We start from the raw sequence: 11,925 nt of genomic DNA, 5'->3' as shown, positions 1-11,925 counted from the left end.
GCTTATTACGACTTAAAGCCCTCTGCGTTGGCATATGTCCATGACGATCCCCTGAGTGGCACTGGTCTCAAAGGCGGAACTCGTCCAACATTTTATAACCGTTATAAATTGAGGTGAAATATGCCCTTTCACAATCCCTCCGTGTGTGTGAAATGCTACCACACTGTGGTAGCATTTTTGTCTCAGCGCGAGCGGAAAAAAACGAGTGGCTGGTTTGGAATTGAAGCTCTAAATCCAGGGCGCCCAGACACCATCGTGGTTTTCCGGATACCCCTCGGGATCTATTGTGGAGTTTACAGGCTGGACAACGGTCTTATTGTAGGCGGCCAGCTTTTCCAAGAGCATGGACACGATCTGTATGACAAAAAGAAAAAGAAAATCACAAGGTGTGTTTTGTTATCCCAAAGACGACTTCAAGGCGAAAGCCGAGGTGCCGATGCATTATAGACGGACACAAAACGTACATATCCCCCTTTATTCGCTTAGTCATCCCCCTTAATTTGCTTAGTGTACTTCGCTTAGTCATCCCTCTTAATTCCAAAGGTCAATGGTTCGACTCCCACCCAAGGTCATAGGGCACTCGTACGAGCGCCTTAATTAATTATACCTTAATTCACTGTCTCCTAATTAACTTCGTCTTCATTAACACTAAATCGTGGGTTTGACTCCCACTAAACGTGTGGGCTCAAGTGCCTTAAGTAACTCAATGAACTTCGCCTCAGTTACCACCAAAGGTGATGAGTTCCATTCCAGTGCATGATCGTAGTTCCACTACCACCAAAGGTGGAAAGTTCGTACCTTTCTTGTAGCTTTGTGTCACCGACGCGTTCGCGCTGAAGGTCGACTAACTAACGAGGCATATAAGGCTTTCGCCTTAAAAAAGAAAATGTGTGTAATTTCAGAATCTCTGCGCACAGGAATGTGCTGCGGCAGTGCTGTGCCAATTTTAGGACTAATAACTTTCCTTGGTCCTTTCGCCCGTTTTTGTAGTGATCGGACATCCACCGGCGATGCAGAGGGCGAAGTTCCCTCTCGCAACCGAATTGCAGGGCGCGTTCTTTGCCGAGCGTCAACTATTACATCTCTTTGAGATGCACGCGCTGTCGCTCTTTAATACGTATGAAGGTTTAGATGGTCCGGTGGAGCAATCCGGAAGAACACCCATTCTCTTTCGACGCCGCCCCCGAAATTTATTGCTCACTTATAGCAACATTAAACCAATTGCACCAGTTTTCGTTGTGCATTAGCAAAGTCCTTGCGTACATATCGGGTGGCGGCAAAACGTTGAGTTGCTCGGGTACGCATGCATCTGCGAAGGTTTTTTTTTGTACATGTGGATATAGCTCGTTGTTTAGGAACCGAATTGCGCTGTCGTCATTTATCTTAACGAATTCTTAAAACGTTATTTTATTGCGCGAACTGCCTTAGCATATATATAGAACAAGAAAATAAAGAGTACTCCGCTACATGGTGAATAACGACCATGAATGGATCACCTGCCTGTGTGCTTTCATTTCCATTCGAAAAGACATGTAACGCCGGTATGGCATGTGCTTGTAATAGTATGTGCCGGTATGGCGCATAATGACGCTGGTATGTAGTTATAGTGCCGCGACAGTCGCATGGAGCCAGGCGGGAGCGAGAAAAAAAAACTATCTAGGCTACCGGGCCCAAATGACGGTATGCTGCTTCGCTAGCCAGCCGCCACAGTTAATCGCCACTGCTCATAAGATTACGGCGTGCAGCAACTGTCCGCCTACATTTGTTGATCTGCAGACGTGATTCGGCTCCATTCTGATGACCCGGTCCTGGCAGGCTGGCCGACTCCGCGGCTCAACCCGCTGCTTCCCCTGTTCAATCTTGAGGATGTTGTCGGCTGGTTCGTCAAATTGGAGGATGCCATAGCTCAGAACCTCATCACCATAGAACCCTTCAAGTAAGAGGTTATTGTGTATGTCTTCCCACTTGATGAAGCCATGGACATGCCCTTCCCTTCGCCGATATCCACGCTTTACGACGACTTGAAATGGGACGTCCTGAACTACTTCGGTGTGCCAGGCTCCTGAAGCAGTCCTCCAACACCAGCTGTTTTCGTCGAGGTGCCTGCTCCTCTACCATAGGAGCGTGCGCCAGTAAACGTCCCACTTCTGATCGGACCGTTGACGCACCAGAAGCCAGCGGTGACCATGATGATGGCAGCCTAGCGCGACTCCATATACAAAGGCCGTCAATCCTATACGACGGGATGTGCGTTGGTCGATACCTCAGCAGGCATCAGCCGGAGTTAATCACCACTTTCTCACGTGCCGCAAACAAACAACGAGGTGGCTGCTACAACGGCAATTTCGCAATACTCGTGTCTCATAAGTGGCACCACCCAGGTGTGCTATGCCAACCAGACGTACGGACAACCTGCATGCCGCTTCCATGTGCGCTCTCTTGCACCGGCCACTCAGCGCGGTTCGATGGCCACACGCGCATCATCAGCTTCTCCTGCGAGTTGCTTGCACCTCCTGTGGTCTCCACCTTGCGTCCTCTCTCTCTCTCTCTCTCACACAAACACACACACGCACACACACACACGCACACACACGCACACACACGCACGCACACGCACGCACGCACACACACACACGCACACGCACGCACGCACGCACGCGCACGCACGCACGCACGCACGTGCCGGTTACAACGGAGCCGATGACAGGGACAACGCACGGGCCGTTTCCACCCAGCACCGCACACCACACTCCGGCAGCAAGATCTCTGCACCCGGACTCTACCTCTCACCTCTGAACTTTCTGTGCCTCTGTCATCATAGCGCCTTATGCGACGACTGCTCTCACCATCCGCAACTACGCTTGGCGTCTCACTGACCCTTTCCCTCGACACCCTGTAGGCTCCCGCCAATGGGTATTAGATCTGCTGGCCGAGATCCGTCGAACTGAGCCCGCAGACGTCGTCGCAAGACGGCGCTATCAACGGGAAAGACCCTCACGCACATCATGTGCGGCAGGAGCTTTGGTCCGCTCACGCCTACACGTTCGAGCAGGTACGCGGGTCACAAAAGAGCCAGGGCACTCCCAACCATGGGACCGCGACACGACTCTACATTTTTTGGATACGTACAGCATGTATACGACGGACGCCTCTACCTCTTGCTCACAATTCCTTGCTCAAAACCACACCCTGCCAGCCTCCGGCCTCACACTCAAACTCGACCACTAGAGAACTGTGAGCCCCGTTCGGCTTAACATGTCCTCCGACTGGACTGGCAAAGGGAATACTGAACGATCACTCTTCTTTATAGTCCCTTTTCCTGTTCGCGCCTGTTTCGTATATATCCTTCTGATCGCGCCGTGCGCTAGGGGGGTGGGAGTGATCAGTAGCAGCGCAACAATCGCATGCAGCCGGGCGCGGCTGCAGAGAATGGCAATCGGCGAGGCACGAGCTAGAAAAAATTATCAGTGGCTTAGCTCGGCTATGCCAGGATATACGTAGCGCAAGCTAAGGCATAGCATGGTTAGCCTTGGTTAATCTTGATTGCAAGTCCAGGTTAGTCTGGTTGTCTAGCTATGTTACGGCGTTTAGCCAGCCGTTCGGCGTGCTGTTCGTCTGTTTCCTGGGCGATTATATATTTACCTCCTCATCCCGTTCCGATGTCGATTCCAGGCCTCCTCCTGCTTATCAGAACTGTCGCCGTCCATACTGCCGCCTGAACTGTGGTTGCGACGCATGCGAGCTCTCCTTTTCAATCCTCCGACATGTTATCAGGCATGCGACGCAGCTGGCGAAGCGAGCGGAGGCGAGCGCAACGACGAGGAACGCCATGTAGGAACGCGGTGTGACGAGGAACGTGGTGTGAGGTCATGTGCCTCCTCGGAGCACGGCCACGGCGAAATAGCAAGTTCGCGACTTCAGGCTACCGGGCCGGAATGGCGGTGTGCTGTTCCGCTGTCCAGCCGCCACACTTAATGGCAGCCACTGACAACAAAAGTAGACGACCCGCTTCGACTGGCCAACTACATAGTAGACGTTTAGTCGCTACGTTCTGCAAAGTGCGCATGTGCAGAACGCAACACGAACGGTACGTAATGCGTACGCGGCCACCGCTTACGCGCGCATTTGATTCTTGCCTGCGTACGTGGGGAGCCTTGCGTGCTTATCTCGTGGTTCTCGCTTGTTCGGCAGGGTTCGAGACAAAGAGTTTCGCAAAACGGCGGCGTCAAAGGCGACCAGCGGAAGGCTGCGATTTTCCATGGCCTACGATATGCCTTTGCTGCGTGAAGTGAACGCGCAGAAGTCATTCCAGGATCCTGCATGGCGGGAATCCATCGCAAAAATAGCAACTTTGCTTTTGAGAAAGTGTTCAGTGTGCGCTCTTTCCGCGAAAGGCTCGAACTCCTGTTGGAGCAGTTCGTCGCAAATGACAGTGCCAGCCTCAGTAAATGACGACTCACTTTTTGTTTTTCTGGATATGATTCCTGTATTGCATCCGTATTAAATGTAGCTTCTTTTAAAGGCCTAAATATAGTTTAATGTAGCGTGAATGCGCGCTCACGTTACGTCACGTTGGCGAGATAAACAACGCCTATAGTTCGAGTGACGGTTCGACACACTGGCGGACGCAGCGAACGCGCTCCGTTGCGTCCGGCGTCTGACGACGCTCAGTCGCTTATGTACGTAGGCATTTCCCAGTACCAGAAGCCCTGACATGACACGCGCTGCCACATTCCGCAAAGCGCTTGTGTGCTGCGTACTTATCGTCTTGACGCAGTACTAAAGCTGTCCAGTTGTCCGCGCGGCAACGACAAGTCACTGTCCAGTGACATCTGTTACGTATGCATCTGTTCATTTGCCAACGTGCATTGTGCAGAGCATTGTCTTGTTATTTTCGGAGGACCTCGGTCAGGAGTAGTAACATCTTGTGTGATGCTTAAAGTTTTAAACTCATGCTGAATTAGATTTTGTAATCTCTTTCTTTCATGCTCTGTTTCTCAGCGCAACAAAAGCCGTTGCTGTGCGAATGAGCGCTCACCTGGGGCCGTTCCCGGGACAAATCGTGCAGCTCGCACGGATCTTCGTCAATGTCGAAGAGATAGAGAGTGCGACCCGACACGAAGCTGGAGTTGGCGACCCTCCCGCATCTGAGCGTCGCTTTCCTCCTCCAGCAATCATCACGTTTGAAGACGTCTCTGCCGTAAAGCCTCCTGAGCACTGCGGCGGCACGGGATCGCCTTAGCAGTACGTCTAGATCTCGGTAGGGGCGGCTTTCGCCGGGTGTTTGATAGCGTTGGTCCAGGTTGTTGAGGCTGCCCACGAGCACTTTGAACTTTCCGTAGCGCAGTGCGGCATTTCCTTGTTCTGCATCGATGTTGAGCAGGATCTCGGTTCGCGGCGACGCTTTTCCGTAGTTGAGCGCTTGCCACATGTTCAGACCATCCAATGGGCCTAGATGATTCACGTTGCCCCCTGTTTGGAGAAGAAAAAAAAAAGTATTCCGTGAGAATTCCAAAATTGATTTGGTTTGTCACGTACGCTGTGAATAGAGTAGAGAGGCATGGCGTCCTTGCCCTATTATAGCACAGTATCTATAAGAACAAGACGAACATACAGTTAAACCTCGATTTAACTAAGGGGATGAGAACTGAGGATGATTTGCTAAGCCCACAACTTCCTTGACGTGAGATCAAAGCTCTCAGAGGGAATAAAATTACTTTTATTCGAGACCAAATGAAAAAGACGTAATGTTTACCTGCGTACGCACTTATCCTAAGCAACGAGCCCATTCAGGGAGTGTTGTGTTCGTTCAAGAAAGTGGCAAACTTTCTTAACAGTTTAATGGCACACGTCACCTGAACTGAGAGCCCGCGCGCCCACATTTCCTCCGCCTATGGCGCATATTCGCCGAGCATTTCGTTAAATGGAGCGAGGCGTCGGCTCCACTTCTTTCCTTCGAGGTTTTCAGTCATCAGTCAAGACATCACTTCGTTAAATAAAAAATTCCGTAAAACTGCGTTCTGGTATATTGAAGTCGGGCTGCGATGTTGTAGAAAGGAGCAAAAAAGCAAATTTATCATTTCACTCTAAGTGGTTAGACTCTACTGCAAAGGCAGTCGCTTAATTACTGATCAATGAGTTATTATGAAAATGAATGATTAGCGATTTATTGAGGTAGCGGTGCTCATTTTACCTGCGCGACATTGTTACGGGCCGGTAATGACACGAAGTCTGAATAAGTCCGTAAGGCGTAGGCATATACCTGCTGCCGCGAAGAGGGTGGGAAGCCAGTCAGTGATGTGCATCAAATGTTGCGACACCCTGCGCTGACGCAGAAGCCGAGGAGTCCAGAGAAAGGCGGTGGCACGTACGCCACCCTCCCAGAGAGTGCCTTTGGAACCCCGCAAGGGCCAGTTGCTGCCCAGGTTGGCCAGCGCATAATAGAAGGGTGCCGCGCCATTGTCGCTGCTGAACACTATGATGGTATCGTCCAGCATCGACGCCGCTTCCAACGCTTCCAGCACAGCGCCAACGGATTGATCCAAGGCATCCAGCATTCCTCCATGCGTTGCAACACACATTGAAAACAATTTACGATAGCCCGGTAGTTGCAGTGGTGAGCTGCGCCAGCAACAGCTATGTTTCTTACGAGTGGAATATGACGCTGCGGAGAAGACAGGCCTGCATGCAAACACAGGCAAAAGCAGGAACGGAAAGAACAGCAGAAACGCCGAATCCCCACCCCAACTTGTTCAACATTCAGTTGTTCTCAGGTAAAGACTGCTCTTGAAAGGCATGAAACATTGCGCCCAAGCTACTTGTCGGACCTATTCACATGGGGGAAATAAAGAAATAGTACACATTACGTTAGTTCAGCAAAGTACGCTGCTGGTATATGTGGCGAACTTAAATAAAGGGACAGGTCGCGAAAGAGCAATGCGCGGCGTGCACTTACTGTATGGGTTCGCTGAGGTGGAAGCACTAAGGCGCTATGGTACAGAACGCACAAACACAGATTGTGAAATTGTGTCGCTTGTATCGACAAGGGTGAGCGCCTCGCACAAAAACGCACACACGCATACGCGCGCAACACACACACATACTTACACAGACACAAAGATGCGCGCACACACAAAAACGCACATACAGATACAGATAGAGATACACGTGTGTACACACACACATACGCAGACTTAAACGCACGCACAAAACACACGGGCTAGCGTGAACGCGAACGTACGCATGCACACCTAAACATCATAATCTTCGTATTGACTAATTGGTTTCCATAGCATAGTTATGATGGCTCGAGGAGTAGGTGTGCTGACCGAGCGTTTTTCACCACTTGGCCGCATCATGACGCAAAAACAGCGCTGCTCTCAGTAGAACGGTTCTCCTGCGCGCGTCGTCATCTGTATGCAGGGAAGAGAAAATGCGTGTTTGAAGATAGCGCTGCTGCTGATTTAGGCTATGATGTATTTTTGAAATACCATTCTGTGAAGCGCTAGCAAAGCTGTATTCATGGGTAACTGCGTCAGAAAAGGCGAAAGGCAGAAACCATTCTTTGTTATCTTCTATGCAAGAACTTTGCACTACAGTTTTAGGGTTTAGAACGAATTTGTAGTTATATTGGAGTTTTAGGCTGTAAACTAGCGAGTAGTTTCTTTGGTAGATTTGGTGTAGGTAAGTATCGCTTGAATGAAATAAATAATTAGGTTCAACGTCCAGAAGCACACGGACTGCCTATGAGAGAGGCCGCATTGGGGCATTCCGGAATGCTTCTTGCACCACCTGAGAGTTGTTAACGCGGGCCTAAACTCAAGTACACGAGAGTTTTCTATTCCAAGCCAAGGAGAACGCGGCCGCTGAGGCAGATATAGGAACGTCAGCAACACAACGATAACCACCGGTCTGTAAGGGCGGGTAAGAACTACGTTTGGAGCAAGGATGCTGCACTTGGTGCTGAATTTCCAGCTCCCGTGTAAATAAATCCTGCTGTCGCTCGCCCTTCCTAAAGCTCAGTAGTATATCATTACAACTGTTTACGCTGTTGCTGGGAATATTTCATATAGTTCAGGAACAAGGGAACTTACCTTTCCTGCAGAGTTACCCGCCGTGGTTGCTCAGTGGCTCTGGTGTTGGGCTGCTGAGCACGAGTTCGCGGGATGGGATCCCGGCCACAGCGGCCGCATTTCGATGGGGCGAAATGCGAAAATATCTGTGTATTTAGATTTGAGTGCACATTAAAGAACTCCGGATGGTCGAAATTTCCGGAGTCTTCCACAACGGCGTCTCATAATCAGAAAGTGGTTTTGGCGCGTAAAACCCAATAAATTAATTTAATTTTTTCCTGCAGAGTTATGGTAAGCGGACGTTGGTTCCTTGCGCAGGAATTGACACGCTTTCAATCGAACTTTATTTGCGTGATGTTAAAAACAAATTTCGCTCAAAGAGAAAATGCCGCAGCCGTGAAACCTTCCACATCCAGACCCAGTGACTGAGCATGATGCAACATGTACGCGATGACAAGCTCCGCAAGCGCCAGCAAAGAAATCTTCATTTAATTTGCGCAGGGCTCATTTGCAGCTTATTGATGTAATATTCCGGGGTTTGCAGTCATAATAACTTTGTGTGACCGCAGTCCAGAAAAATTTTCTCGCTTATTTTCTCGGGAATAATGTCATAGACATGAGCGGAAGCACCGTATTACTGCATCTTTGGTAAACATTTCTTATATTCCACAATTTGGGTGAAATCGCGCATGAGGAACTGCTCCGAAAAGCGTCCTTTGCCCACAAGCGGTGTCCGCTGCTGCTCTTGTCGGCGCTCAGAACAATGCTGCTTTGGGCACCCGTGTTTAATAGGTTAGAGCAAAGAAAAAGGTGTGCTTGTTGATCTTCTCTGACGCATAAATACCACCACTATTTGGTGCTGACTCCTGTTATTCGCCATCGGAGATCAGCTTCCGCTAAACTTGCCGCTCACATTTTCGTCGTAGAAGCTTCAACATATTTTAGCTACTTTCAAACATCCAATAATAGAGACATGTTTCACCACACTGCACAAACTGATGGCTACAGGTGTCAGTTTATCACGCTGCGTGCTTTATTCGTTGCGCGCCCTTTGCCACAAGTACCAGATGACATGTGCCGCCGAGAACCGCTGTACTGAGCGCGGCGCCACTTTTGCTTCGTGATCTGGAGAAGCGGCGAACTACGCTCCGTACGGGCTGGTCGGCCAACCTACTCCTCTAACCACCATAGCATAGATGTGGTTCGTGGCTCTTGGCAAGATGACACACTCTCATTCGGAACAATTAGCTTCAGCATTTGCTCTTACTGACCTAGCTTGTTATTACAGACCTGCTCTGTACTACTTGCCGTATGGTTGCCTGCACCTTTCGTGTGGGGTACAGGCATTGGCCGTATCCTTTATTGTCTGTCGTGTCACTCCAAATAAATACATATTGCGGTTAATGACATACATATATATGATTACCTGCGTAAATCGTCCGGTTCGGGTCGCCAATGTACGGAAATTTTTTGATGTTCACCTCGGGGGCTTGAAGGATATTCGGCACGTTGCCACTGTGCGTCGCCTGGTGTGCCAGGTAAAGGAACAGAGGCTGCACAAAATAAAGCCTTTTAGCCAGGGCTGTCAATGCTTTTCTTTGCATGATAACCCCAGTCACAGGTGTGTCGTAGTCTGGACAAAATTTTTCTCTAGTTCTATAGCTATCGCAAAAAAAAAAATAATTTGAACTGTGAAACTTATGCGCTCTCCGTTGCCTACTTCTTAAGATGGGTTGTCCCATTGGGCCAAATCAACAATTTTGATTCTTGGACCGGATATCACGTGAGCGTACTCTAGTACTTTCTCATGTTGTAAGAGCACACCATGGCTTGTACTGCAAGGTCCTCTTGCAGAGAGCCTGTTTGGGCGTCTATAGAATTGTTAAAAATCATTCAATGCATGTTTTCCACATCTTTAGAATGAAAATTTGCGCAACTTCAAAAGTCGAAGGTGTAAAGCATATGTTACGGACAATGTGCAGACAGAGTTTAAACCGTATATATGCGTGTGTTCCGGGGGGATGGGAGAGTATACTTATTGCGGGTTTTGGTGAAAATTAGTATACAAGCGACTAAGCATTTCTGAGGTCTGCGGCCCCGATGAACGAGCCGCTTCTCTGTTCAAATCATGCTCGGAATCACTATCCATGTACCTAAAATTGCTTTTCGAAAAATCACTGCTGCATACTTCGTTTCCTGTTGATTGCGAGACAGGTACTGTTGTCCGTATTCATAAATTGGGCCCGCAAAGCGACGTTTCAAAATACCGGCCAATGTCGTTGGCAACGGTTACAGGCAAAATCCCTGAGCATATTTTATTCACAAGTATTGCAGCACATTTCAATTCTTATTCTTTGATTCCATCCTGTTAACAGTTAACGGAATTCACAAATGCTATTTCACCTGCTTTAGATAAACGGCTTTCGGGCTTTCAAATGAATGAATCTTTCTGGATCTCACAAATGCATTGACTACAGTACCCCACCATCGCTCATTGAAAAAATGTTAGCGTTCACCCAAAGGTTGTTTAATGCTCTAAAGATTATCAAACGCAGCGCTGTCAGTTTGTTGTTGTAAAGGGGTTTAAATTATGCCGATGCGGAGTTTCATGAGGTGTACGCAGGGAGGGCTCCGTCCTGGGCTTTTTTTTATGCGAAGCGTATTACGAGAGCTCAACCCAGCTCCTCAGGCGCGGCGGTGTCGCCTTCAATACCACGTGACACCGTGACGTCACGACAGAGAAGAACCGGGGCTCCAACTCGCGCCGTCGCGGTGGTATATAAGCAGCTGCGCTTGCCTCTGCTAGACACTCACGAGGTGAGATGCCTCCTGGAGACAGAGCTGCTCGTTGGAATGAGAAGCGAAGGTTGCGGCGTGCTACAGAGACTGATTTTTTAGGTGACTTTGGCTCAACTCTTGCAAGATGGGCTGGGTGGGAATCGAACCAGGGTCTCCGGAGTGTGAGACGGAGACGCTACCACTGAGCCTCGAGTACGATGCTTCAAAGCGGTACAAAAGCGCCTCTAGTGAATGCGGTGTTGCCTTAGAAACGAGCTGTTTCTAAGGCTCAGGCGTGCGTCGCTTGCTCAGGCGCACATTTCGTTGCCGCGCCGAACGCTGCGTTGCTCGACGCTCACCGCGTCCAATGCGGGGCGCGTAGTCGCTGCGCCGTAGCCCATTGTCTTACACCCCTTGGCGGGTCGACGGGAACGCTGTCGCGTTCCACTCTTGAAGGCGAAGCAGAGTAACGCATGAGTTGTTTCTTCGTCTAGCCGAACCAAATATAGCCACGCAACAGCAGTTCACCAGGCTAAACAGCGGTTCAATAACTAAAATAAAGGCTAGTATGCTTCGCATCCTGGGCTTAACCTTAGCTAAGCCACTGCCATTTTTTTTGTACATAAATGGCAAGGCCACGAAATCGCACGGGAAAATATAAATGTAAATATATTTAAAAACTCTCTATAGCGAGCTGAAGCACTGCCACGATGACGGAAAGAGAATATTTACAATCGTAGTTTTTTTCTCCAAGTGACCAAGGTCGTCTTGTCACACTGCTCGTAGTCTCGTTACATTGACCTCTCGCCGCAAAGTTCCAGGTGCCTAAAACCGGGTGGTGGGCGAAAGATTTAAGACAACTTCCACGACACCTGAGGAAATAGAACACGCGGTAGGATCGAGCGAGGCTATTTTGTATTTAATGTCTGTCACTTGTCGCAGGACACGATAAGGGCCAGATTATCTCCCAAGTACTTTTTCAGAAAGGCGAAAGCGCTGAAAACGAGGACTAGAAAAGGACAACGTCACCCGCAGTGAAGTGCGCAAGCCAGCGATGTGCGTCGTACAGGAACTT

General features: G+C 49.4%; 1 protein-coding gene across 1 annotated transcript in view; it reads right to left on the bottom strand.

The window, feature by feature from the left end:
- Window positions 1-228: 228 nt before the first annotated feature.
- LOC135902720 (arylsulfatase B-like) overlaps window positions 229-11,925 on the bottom strand; it is a 37,578-nt gene continuing 25,881 nt past the window's right edge. Inside the window, exons 7-10 of the mRNA XM_070533277.1 lie at window positions 9,499-9,625; window positions 6,263-6,559; window positions 5,039-5,472; window positions 229-354 (exon numbers count right to left, since the gene is read on the bottom strand). Coding sequence (XP_070389378.1) covers window positions 229-354; window positions 5,039-5,472; window positions 6,263-6,559; window positions 9,499-9,625 — 984 coding nt within the window. The remainder of the gene's footprint in view (window positions 355-5,038; window positions 5,473-6,262; window positions 6,560-9,498; window positions 9,626-11,925) is intronic.

Source organism: Dermacentor albipictus, chromosome 2 (genome assembly GCF_038994185.2).
Source record: "Dermacentor albipictus isolate Rhodes 1998 colony chromosome 2, USDA_Dalb.pri_finalv2, whole genome shotgun sequence".
Taxonomy (NCBI): domain Eukaryota; kingdom Metazoa; phylum Arthropoda; class Arachnida; order Ixodida; family Ixodidae; genus Dermacentor; species Dermacentor albipictus.
Note: the sequence above shows the minus strand (reverse complement) of the source record. Positions and strands in the feature narration are given on the sequence as shown.